The following is a 12544-nucleotide window of genomic DNA, read 5'->3' on the forward strand; positions in this document are numbered from 1 at the left end:
ATAATTCTTGCATAATTTTCCAGAAAAACCATGTTTAATGACTTTTTGTTTAAATTTTCTTCATGATATCATATTGATGATAAATTTGAGTCAGATTATTATATTATATGAACAGCTTGAAAACCACTACACGAATAGAAGGCAGTGGTTTTACGTCAAAAACAGCTGCTTTGTCAGTGACTGAATAGGCTACTGCGACTCACTTATCTCAAACAAAAAATTATCTGTAAATTTTCCTTGATTATTATAGAACCATATTGGATATTTTCATTTAAAGTTACTCTCCGTGTGTATTTTTATTAATTTGGAAAATGTCTTACGCGTATTTGTTCAAATATATCATTATAGGAGATACAGGTTAGTATCGGACTTAGCACTTGTTCTAGTATAGTACAATTCTGTCTGATTTGGATCACATTATTTGTATACTATTAATTCAAATAATGGGTCACTATTTTTCAAAAAAATTTAGTTATCCACTTGATGGGGATAGAGATTCTCCGTCATAATTTATTAGTCTACCATATGTTGACAAATCTATTATGCATGACATTATCTATTTGATAATGTAGAAATTTGAGCTTCTTAGTTATGTTAATTTTCTTAATCCATTAATCAATAACTATAGCTTTTTGTCTTGTTGTTTTTTAGGTGTTGGAAAATCATGTCTCTTGCTCCAGTTTACAGACAAGAGGTTTCAACCTGTGCATGACCTAACAATAGGTAAGTCAACAAAAGTTTATTTCAAATATCCTTTGTTTACCTAGATCCTTAACCACACGATTTTTTCCATTACAAATGTTTCTATGAATCAATTCTTACATAAACTTATAATCTTAGTAATTTAATGAATATTTCAATTATTATAGAAAACTTTGTTTATTATTTCATTTTATATTCAACAGTTGTTGAATATAAAATATAAATCCCAATTAATTGTTTTATCAATAAATGATTAGAAATTCAATTGAAAGTATTTTTTTCATAAAATAATAAATAAAAACTATTATTATATGTACATAAAGTTTATAACAAAGGAGTAGAGAATAACTTTGTTTATGTCGTGATATAACTATTGTGAAGGCATATCAAGTTGACTGAAATAAGAATTGTAATTTTTCCACTCAGGGAGTAGAGTGTATGGAAGTAATCTATTCCAAAGTTCTTTTTTGAAAAGTTTAATTCATGGATGCACAGTGTTAGTTGCCTATGTTGTATTTGTCCAGCGTGCAAATTTGGTAATTCATTTGTGAGTTGTGGCCAGTTGTGAGTTTAGTATGCCACCATCATCTTGCCTCCTACTGTAATTATTCACACACTCATGCTTGGGAGTGTGTGAAGCTGACGTCTCAGAAGAACCAAGGAATTGGGCACATGCTGGCTGAAGAAATTTAGTATTTCCAATAATTTAAACAGTGGCCGACAATGATCCAGTTGTGGTGAAAATATCAGGATGCGAACTAACTTATTTTGAAATAAGGAAAATCCTCTCACAACCACTTTCATGGCTTCTAAGCACAATATGACTACGGGTATTATTATTATATGTAGTAACTAGTAAGGTCTCAGGTACAATGTTTCTCAAACTCGGCATCAACAAAGTTACGTTGGTCAGCTAATTATAGATCATGTTGGTCAGCTAATTATAGATCATGTTGGTGCCTTGGTCCCATGGCAATGTAGCATCTAAAACGAAACCACGAATCTTAACCTCAGGCTCACCAAAGGAGGGTTCTACGTTTCAGGGTGCATAACACATTTTGTATATTGGCTTCATTCATGCACAGACAGTTTGCACTAAACTCTAAATCATTATCTGGCTTCCTCTAGCAATTGGTCAGACCTGAGTAAAGTAAATTGTGGATCCACTTCCTGGCCAACAAGCATAGATTCGTCAGCAAACATTAGTGCTTCTCCTTCTTTGCTAAGCTGATTTATGAAAAAAACATCAGAGGACCCAGAATTGATCCCTTTGGTACTCCATAGTTGACCCGTAGTGCCTGTTATCTTGCTTCATTCACTGTCACAAATTGCCTTTGCTACAATAATCCTTCATTGTTTTAAGGACTACTTCACAAACGCAAGCTTCTCCAACAATATAGCATGGGAGACATTGTTTTCAATCAAATGCTTTTGTTAAGTCACAGAAAGTGATCACCACATCAACTGGATGCTCCCTTTCCATTGTCTTATTATAATATAATAAGTATAATTTCAACTATAATCGAATTAAAACTGATTCCAACTTGGAGGGATATGTGGAACAGAAAAGTAGGGATAGAGCGACGGCGATGTTGCCTTACTAAAGCGGACAGCGTTTTTTAGTGAGTGTTAAACACCTCATGGTACTCATACCTAGTTTCCTCTCTGAAACCACTGTATCGACTGAGTCGGATAGTCAACTTGGCAACCTCGCTTCTTTCTATGAATATTCATCACTGTAATTGGCTGATCTGATTCTCCCTCCATATCTCTGCTCCGCATATCCCTCCAAGTCGTAAGTTGTTTCAATTTCTACTATAGGATTTGAATAGCATTTGATTTACCCCGATTAAACTTACTTATACCATAGGCAAATGTTCTCTGGTAATAAACGGTTTCTTTACTCTATGCTTATACTTACCTTACGGACTTGAAAAAAAATGGATAGCATCGATGAGCAAAGAATGTATCGACTATAGACCAAGTTTATAGTTGATAAAGAATGTCTAGATTGTAAAATAAAGGCATATGAAATTATACTTGAGCACCAAAAATTGCTATTAGAAAAATGTTAAAATTCACAATTTAACACTAACTGGCTATTTTATTTACACAAGTTTGTGAATACTGGAGGCAATAATATAGTTATTGTATTAACAATAATATAACTCTTGTATAACTAGACAATAATATAAGTTTTGTCAAATGAAGTCAATTTACGGTGATAAATAAATCATATTGAACAAAGATATTGATAATAAATAAAATACGTGTTTGAGAAAAGTTTTTATACAGAGTTGATATAAACAAAATTCAATTAGTGGTTCGTGTAATTTATTTTTTAATTTGAATAGTATTGATTTCAAGGTTTGTCCAAGTAGAGTACTGAATGTTTAATACAGAGCAAGATTATAAAATGGTTTTTACCTTATACCTTTGTTTTTTGTAATCTTGATTTCTACATCTATCACTCTAATATAAAAGATTAATTAAAAACACTGACAAGAATTATTACTTCAGTCAATGGGACTCTAGCATCAATTTAAGCCCTAAAAGCGGTAAATAAATAAACTTACAAACTTGAGACATTGAAAATCATTCTGTTAGTTCAATAGAACAATACATTATGATCTCACACCACATTATTAAATTGACTAATGATAAACAGCAAGGCGTGATAAGATATCATAATATTTTTCTAACTTTTATACATTTGAATCTTTGACGCAAAGTTATTCACAGTAGCCTAATGTCAAGCTGCAACATGAAGACATTCCTATCAATGTATTTTGATAATTTATTATATAATCTTGTGAATGAATAAATTAATACATTTATGAACTTTCTCTCTTTTATTAGTGCAAATATCAAAGGCCCTGTTCTATTATCCTGCATGTTTGAAGCCTACAATAATTCTTATGTATCTCCAGATAACTTGTTAAACATTTTATATTTTTACAAATTACTTTTTATAATCAGTTATGATTGCAATTCATTCATTCTTACAATAAGTACATCATCAAAATGATAGGGAGAAGAAAAATAAGGTAACCTTTTCTAATCCTCTCTCAAATCTATAAGGTCATACATAGTCCGAAACAGGTAAATTCTCGTAGTTCTTCATTGTTCATTGTTTTTATAGTTTTAAATAATTCATTTATTTATGGAGATAACAGGTTACTCCTTATGTGTCTCCTCCACAAATGCAACAATACAAAATCATTATACAATATTTATTCGTTAGTTTTTTATTTTCTAAAACTGTGTTTTGCTTAGTTTGGTCTTAGTAGCAATAATCTAATAATAGACTGTAAAACTTTAATAGGTGAGAGTTTCCGCATCCCTTTATAATATGGAGTCTTTTTGTTAAGCTACTGCTTTTTATATAGTTCATTTCATTGAAAATCGTTAAGCCAGTTACACACACACATCGATTGTTGAACATTCAACTTTTTGCCGTCCTTATGAATTCTACCAGATTGAACCGATCTTGGTAAATACATGAACACATCATCTGTTCATGTTTTATCTAATCGAATTTATAAGGAAGGCAAAAATATTTCGTCCAAAAATCGAGGTGTGTGTAACCAGCCTTACAGTGTCAGCAGAATATATTTCGCTTCAAACGTCTGGCTGTTTTCTTATAAGATACTCATTAGTAGGATATCGATTGAAAGGTGGATGGACTGATAAGAGGTGCCAGATGTGTGATTAAGCGAGTGTGTTGTTTTAATAGGAGTGGAGTTCGGAGCACGCATGATCCAAATTGATAGCAAATCGATAAAGTTGCAAATCTGGGACACAGCTGGGCAGGAGGCTTTCAGGTCGATCACTCGCTCCTACTACCGTGGCGCGGCTGGTGCACTGTTGGTCTATGACATCACTCGGCGCGACACCTTCAACCACCTCACCACCTGGCTGGAGGATGCCAGGCAGCATTCCAACTCCAACATGGTCATCATGCTCATTGGCAACAAAAGGTTTCTTACTATATTATTGTCTCACAATACTTAGCCCCGGTTGCACAAAAGCCGATTAAATTTTAATCGTAATTGAATAACACAAGATTGGTTCTTGATTGGTTCTCGTGACATCCAATCATGATTGAAACTGGCTCTTATGCAACTGGGCCGTATCTGGGACCCAAATTTAATAGCTAAAAATGTAATATCACATCCAATGAAACATTGAACCTAAATATTAAATATTGCATTTAAAGGACCATTAAACCTTAAGATGTTATATTCATCAGAATTAATAAGTGCCCCAGAAACCGTGCCTAACTTTTTCATATAAAATCCTCTCAGTCATTCGTAATTGAGATCAATTACTCTGATATAGTGAGGTCCTCGTTATCATGGCAGTGGAAAAAGATAGGAGAACAGCGTTGCCGATTCTCTGCCTTGTCGCTGCCTTCTATAGAGGACAGCTGATACCGGTATATCTGAAGCAATATTAAACTGTTCATTCTTGTTTTAAATGATCAATTACGTTCTATTCGTCAAGAAAAAAAATTTTAATGATTTATTAATAAATTTTCATAATTGAGATTAAATATTTTGTTAATTGATAATATTTCTACATTGTTGAACGATCTTGCGGAGCTAAAAAAGTAAAGCATCATCTGCTTTGACGAATGCCCGCTGAGTTTTGGACACTTAAAATACGACATTTGTAGTCTCCTATCATCCAGGAACAATACCCTAAAATGTTTGACACTACTTCTGAAACACTCTGTATAGTTCATTTCATTGAAAATAGTTAAGCCAGCTACACACATAGATTTTTGAACATTCAACTTTTTGCCGTCCTTATGAATTCTACCAGATTGAACCGATCTTGGTAAATACACGAACACATCATCTGTTCATGTTTTATCTAATCGAATTTATAAGGAAGGCAAAAATATTTCGTCCAAAAATCGAGGTGTGTGTAACCAGCCTTTCAGTGTCAGCAGAATATATTTCGCTTCAAACGTCTGGCTGTTTTCTTATAAGATACTCATTAGTAGGATATCGATTGAAAGGTGGATGGACTGATAAGAGGTGCCAGATGTGTGATTAAGCGAGTGTGTTGTTTTAATAGGAGTGGAGTTCGGAGCACGCATGATCCAAATTGATAGCAAATCGATAAAGTTGCAAATCTGGGACACAGCTGGGCAGGAGGCTTTCAGGTCGATCACTCGCTCCTACTACCGTGGCGCGGCTGGTGCACTGTTGGTCTATGACATCACTCGGCGCGACACCTTCAACCACCTCACCACCTGGCTGGAGGATGCCAGGCAGCATTCCAACTCCAACATGGTCATCATGCTCATTGGCAACAAAAGGTTTCTTTCTATATTATTGTCTCACAATACTTAGCCCCGGTTGCACAAAAGCCGGTTAAATTTTAATCGTAATTGAATAACACAAGATTGGTTCTTGATTGGTTCTCGTGACATCCAATCATGATTGAAACTGGCTCTTATGCAACTGGGCCGTATCTGGGACCCAAATCTAATAGCTAAAAATGTAATATCACATCCAATGAAACATTGAACCTAAAGATTAAATATTGCATTTAAAGGACCATTAAACCTTAAGATGTTATATTCATCAGAATTAATAAGTGCCCCAGAAACCGTGCCTAACTTTTTCATATAAAATCCTCTCAGTCATTCGTAATTGAGATCAATCACTCTGATATAGTGAGGTCCTCGTTATCATGGCAGTGGAAAAAGATAGGAGAACAGCGTTGCCGATTCTCTGCCTTGTCGCTGCCTTCTATAGAGGACAGCTGATACCGGTATATCTGAAGCAATATTAAACTGTTCATTCTTGTTTTAAATGATCAATTACGTTCTATTCGCCAAGAAAAAAAATTTTAATGATTTATTAATAATAAATTTTCATAATTGAGATTAAATATTTTGTTAATTGATAATATTTCTACATTGTTGAACGATCTTGCGGAGCTAAAAAAGTAAAGCATCATCTGCTTTGACGAATGCCCGCAGAGTTTGTGCTCACACCAAAAACATATGTGGGCTGACAGAGCTATTTTCGCTCTGCTCTTATTTGCACTCTGATTCCAAAATGTTTAATTATTACATTCATTTTTCATTTTTTGAGCAAACGCGAGCCAAATTATTTATTTCAAGGCACTGAATCCGAATCTGAAATTAGAATTCTCCTATCTCCATTTTTACGTGATGTAGGATTTTGATGAGAGATCTTTATCGTAAACGTCCGCTCGGATGCCTGGAGAAAATCGCTCCCAGAGCGATTCGAAAACATCCGCATGCGAGCAGAGTTTTCTTGGAACGTCGGCTGGCAGATATACATATGTCGGTGTGAACACCCACATTGTTTAAGCCATGTGTTTTGATTTTCTATAATTTAAAAAAAGGTTTTCATGATTCAATAATCAGAAAAAGAATCAATATTTATAAATGAGAATTAGAATAAGTCAAACACATCAATATAGCATATTTTAAAGAATATTGTGTGTTTGGATTAATTAAACATTGTATTTCTGATGTTTTAGTGTATTTCAGAACTATCATTTGATGGAATTTTTTTTCAGAACCAAAAGGTTTTTGAAAATTGATTTACCGTACTATATTATACTGTTTACTGTTAGTAAACGGAAGTTACATTTTTTAAAAGCTTCACTTCCGTCTCCATTGTTGATATGAAAACCGTTGCAGAACTAACGAACACTAAATGAATGAATGAGTTTACAAATATCATTATCATAAAGATAAAAGCTCTCTTACTACATAATCAGTACTGGTAAACTTGTTGTTATTCCGCCTCTGTTGAATAATGCATGAAGTTTAGTAAAATCAATCAATTTTTTATCTGCCCTTGTATTGTTTACTACTCCTTTCCCTTTAAAATAAATGTAGATTGATTCCTCCACATCCTTCTTTAATACCTTCTGCTTCATCCATTACCCACAATAATTGTGGGATCGATGACGTCAAAAAATCAAAACACGTACAAAACACATTCTACATAAACTGTAACAGTTCAGATGGCAGTGATCCAGTGCTCGCGCTCTCAGTAAAAATTCAAACTATCACCCATAAATAATTCCTTTATAGGTGAAACTATATTTCTCATAACTTATATAGGTACATATTAAAGTGCTATACTATTATTTATTTGTATCAGTTCTGTCAATGATTTTCGAATTAATTGGGGCAATTCATTTGAACAGTGATCTGGAATCGAGAAGAGAAGTGAAGAAAGAGGAGGGAGAGGCGTTTGCTCGCGAGCACGGACTCATCTTCATGGAGACCTCGGCCAAGACAGCTGCCAATGTCGAAGAGGCTTTCATCAACACAGCCAAAGAAATCTACGAGAAGATCCAGGAGGGAGTTTTCGACATCAACAATGAGGTACGGCTACATTAATCAGCTAACTGTCAAAGCTCTCATCATAACAATGTTGAAAATTCGGCTACATTAATCAGCTAACTTTCAAAATTATCATTTCAACATTTATTTAAATTCGGCTACATTAAATCAGCTAGCCTAACTTTCAAAATTATCATTATAACAATTTGTTAAATTCGGGTACATTAATCAGCTAACTGTCAAAGCTCTCATCATAACAATGTTTTAAATTGAGTTGATAATTTATTAATGGAATAAATTAATACACATCATGTTGTATTTTCTATTATCAAGATACTGACACAAATATCAAGTTCTATCGAACTGATGAAGGTGATAATTTAAACAATGAAACTCAATGTGTCAATAAAACTATATGAGTAGAAAATATAACATGCATCACGGTTGCACATAAGCCTGTTAAATTTTAATCATGATTGAATTTCATGAGAACCAACCAGAAAAGGCTGTTTCGAAAATAAGGTCCAGGTCGCATTTAATCACGATTAAAATTTAACAGGCCTTTGTGCGACCGGACCATGACCTGTGTTTTAATTCCCTCATGAAACAATTCTATATTTCTGGTAATAGTGCTCTATTGCTCAATTCATTATTATTTTCTATTATAGAAAAATAAATGTTTTCTTCGGCTTTATTAAACAATTTGAATGTTGCAAATTATGAATGTTTACTTTTCGATAATGTAAACAAAAATTAAATATGAATATGTTTACTATTTTGATGATGTAAGCAATAATTAATGTTACTAATTGATGTGTGTAGGCAAACGGCATAAAGATCGGCCCCCAGCATTCGCCGAGCAACGCCAGCTTCCCCCATGGCAACCAGGGCTCGATGCAGGGAGGCGGCTGCTGTTAAACACACCGGGAGTAGACGCTCATCTCAGTATAACATCTATCTCCTGGGCCCATATTATCTATGAATATTTTCACTTTCCTTTTCTAATGATTTTTAGTGTACAGAATATTCAACTGCAGATAGATTTTGTATACTCGGTTCGAATAATTGTAAACTGGAATCATTGTGATCAAATCGTTACAGAAAAGAAGATCATGAAGAATATTACTACGATATGAGAGACACTGTTTACCGTACTGTACCAAAGGTGTAATTTATGAGTACAGTGTCATGACTTATTTTGCATGGAGCATGAGTACTTGTAACTAAAAATGTGTGTTGAAATGATTTTTTATTTATATTACAATAAATGTATCAGCATCATTTCAAGACAACTATTTTCAATTTTCCTCTTTCAATCCACTTGTAGCTTGTCACCTAGATACTATGGATGAAAATTACTTGAATTTCAACCAGTTTCATGTGTATTTGTGTAATATTTTTAACAAAAGAGGCATTAGGATATTTAGACCAAGGGTACGATGCAGGATCATGACGGATTTTATTTAAATTGTTGCTTAAGCATTCTCACGTTTGTCAAAATATTATAATCACACTTATGTAGCGTTTAGTATAATTTTATTAATAGGTAGTCTTTCTTGTGGCTCAATTTCAAGCTTCCTTCCTCTCTTTTGGGATTCGTGGAATATCGCAGTTTATTCACAATAATTTTTCGCTATTGATGAGAAAAGACTGAAGAATTCTGAAAGTATTACTCAAGCTTCGAATTAATTAGAAATGATCTTAATAGATCACTTACTTTTTTCTTCAAAATAGATTGGAACCCACCAAGCATAAATATATGTTATTGAATGTGAATGTTCTTATAAGCTACCTATTAAATATCTGAAACTATATTGAATATTGTGGTATCTATCTCATTGTAAAATAGCTGTGAATAGTGAACGCTGTTGATACTTTTATGGCCATGATTTTACCCTGATTCCTCATAGGAACTCTGAACCGTAATAAATCTAAAACTAACAATAATATTTTCATGGAGTTTCATTGACTATTTCCTGGTGCTTTCCGATTTTTAATATGATTACAAACACATTAAAATAATAAAAACTCTTCTGAAATGTAAATGACCAAAGCCAATTCGAGGAAATTAAATTTGATTTATTTCCTTTCCAAGAATGCTGTGAAAAACATTAGGTACCTTGTTCATATTGGTCTAACCTGAAACAAGTTGATTGAATAGCTATGAGTAATTATTCAAGCTAACAAAAACAACATGAAAAATATCCAAACGAATTAGCGGGTTACGCAACTGTTAACTGTTGCTTAGAACTGGAAATTCAACAGTTGAGGTAAAGACCTATACACACCTAGCGTAGCGTAGCTAGAAATTGGAAGACGTAGCCGATGTATCTCCTAATGTTGATCCATCTGTCAATTTCACACCAGCGTTAATTAACGTTTGGAGATTCGACAGCTAAGTCTTCAGAAGACGTATTTCTAGCTACGCTACGTGTGGAAAGATCTTTGTGTATCACATAATGTAACTGACAAATGGGAATTATTATTTTTATAATTATTTTCAATTTTATCCTTTTCCATTATGAATAAATACTAATGATTAAATAAACTAAAAAAATAAAAGACTGCTTGTTAAAATATTTAAAATAAATGTTCCAATATTATTGATAGCCGATCATGGTTATTCCTTGGAAAATAATAAACTTACATAAATGCTTCATATGGATTATTTTATACATTATAGTAATATGTCTATAGAATTCGCAATGTTAAATTCTCCTGAATGGAATTTCGTCATGTTTTTTCTACTTTAAACAGACTGTTATTCGCTACTAAATCACTCCCCGGTTGTTCGTTCGGAGCTCACCTAAAACTGTAAGTCCATTCACCCCTCCCATAATCTAAACACAAGTCTAGGGCTCATGTGGGTATCATCTTCAGCAAAAACAATATTATTTTCAATTGTAAAGAAAAGAGTTCCTGCAAGTTGGCTATTAAAATAACTTTTTGAAACGGCCAGTAAAATGCTATTGTCCTACCCATATTTGATTCATTATGAATAGCTAGGCAAACAATTATTATTATTACTAAATACTTACTATTTATAACAGCTACCTATTATAAATGCTACGTCCAAAGAGTTGACAACATTCAACATTGGGTACGAGGTCTAGGTCTAAAATCAGCTGTCAGTTGCGGCATGCAATTCATAACTAAAACCATTTAAACCTATCTTGGAGACTCCACTCCCCACTCACTTTTCACTGCTTTCAATTCGGGCTGACCAGCAGTCAAAGAAACCTACTCAGCGACGTTGCCATTCTCCCTAGGACAAGGCATTTTATTATAGGTGGCTATGGCCCGGTTGCACAAAAGCTGGTTAAATTTTAACCGTGATTAATTCCACGATAAACAATCAGAGGTGTTTTTGAAAAGACGGCTTCCCTGGAATTAATCACGGTTAACATTAATCGGCTTTTGTGCAACCGGCTCTATGTCTTCTATATATTTACTGTACTTGTTTAATAAAATATATTTAAGCTATTCTTGTTTGCGTACTATTTTTCAATCATTTCATACCGACAGTATTCTTTTTTAAAAATTACATACATCACTCGTTTCTTTTTTTTAATTCATGGCATGTAGTCAGCTGAATTTTTTTAATAATTTAAACCCCACAAACTGTCAACCAATGTTAAAAATCATGGATTAACTAAAATCTTGGAAGTAGCCGTATATACTGTTTCCTAATTCGATTTATTCCATTCTTGTAAACGTCCCAAATTTTACTTGTTATCCAAAACGTCTTTATATTTTCAATAAAAATATTTATAAAATCTAGTAGATATTATATTTACTTTATTTTTTCATTTTCTCAAGAACTCAATGATGAAAATTGTACCATACGTTTATTCAACAATATTCTCATAATATATTAGCTTCTAGCTGATACATAATTATTTCATGGGTCTTTACCCAGAGCTTGAGTAAAATATTAATATTTTCATACAGATAGTTAAATATTTCTAGAGAATGAGTCAATGTGTTTTATAAGTTAATTGCCACTGAAAGGAAATGCAATTACAGTGAAACTAATATTCAAATCTTTATAATTAGTAGATTCCTCTCAATTGATTTGAATTTTTATTACAAAAGAATCTCTTCATACAATAGATAGAACTTCTGCGACAAGTGCAAATCTTTTCTCGCTGTATTTTATCTATATTTAACGTTTTCTCGTAAGCTATATAGTAAAATGTATAACTTTATCATAATTCTGTAAATTTTGTGTTTGTATAATAAATGTTTCAATGTGTCTGCCGACTACATTCATTTCATGAATCCAAATTACAAGTTCGAATAATTATCATTCAAATTGAATTTCTTGATACTCTCAGTCCGTCTCACTAAAGTGTCAAAATAAAGGAACTCTTTTTGCAAATTTGTTCATTTTGCTTGTGAATAGAATTTATCCAAACATTTCAAATACTGAGTTTTGTTTGATTAGCTCAAGAAAGATAGATCATCAAATAAATTTATGAAGAATAATTGTTCTTC

General features: G+C 33.0%; 1 protein-coding gene across 1 annotated transcript; it reads left to right on the forward strand.

The window, feature by feature from the left end:
- The first annotated feature begins 151 nt into the window (after window positions 1-151).
- LOC111046182 (ras-related protein Rab-2A) lies at window positions 152-12304 on the forward strand. The gene is made up of 5 exons (XM_022331679.2): window positions 152-357; window positions 652-723; window positions 4439-4682; window positions 7909-8089; window positions 8870-12304. The coding sequence occupies exons 1-5, from the start codon at window positions 312-314 to the stop codon at window positions 8963-8965; spliced, it is 639 nt and encodes a 212-aa protein (XP_022187371.1). The 5' UTR covers window positions 152-311; the 3' UTR covers window positions 8966-12304.
- Window positions 12305-12544: the final 240 nt, after the last annotated feature.

The sequence above is a fragment of the Nilaparvata lugens genome, chromosome 2, assembly GCF_014356525.2.
Source record: "Nilaparvata lugens isolate BPH chromosome 2, ASM1435652v1, whole genome shotgun sequence".
Lineage (NCBI taxonomy): Eukaryota > Metazoa > Arthropoda > Insecta > Hemiptera > Delphacidae > Nilaparvata > Nilaparvata lugens.

Coding starts and splice junctions, on each gene's coding strand:
- LOC111046182 (XM_022331679.2), top strand. CDS start 312: ATGTCTTACGCGTATTTGTTCAAATATATCATTATAGGAGATACAG. Junction 358..651: donor TATCATTATAGGAGATACAG/GTTAGTATCGGA, acceptor GTTGTTTTTTAG/GTGTTGGAAAATCATGTCTC. Junction 4,683..7,908: donor ATGCTCATTGGCAACAAAAG/GTTTCTTACTAT, acceptor TCATTTGAACAG/TGATCTGGAATCGAGAAGAG.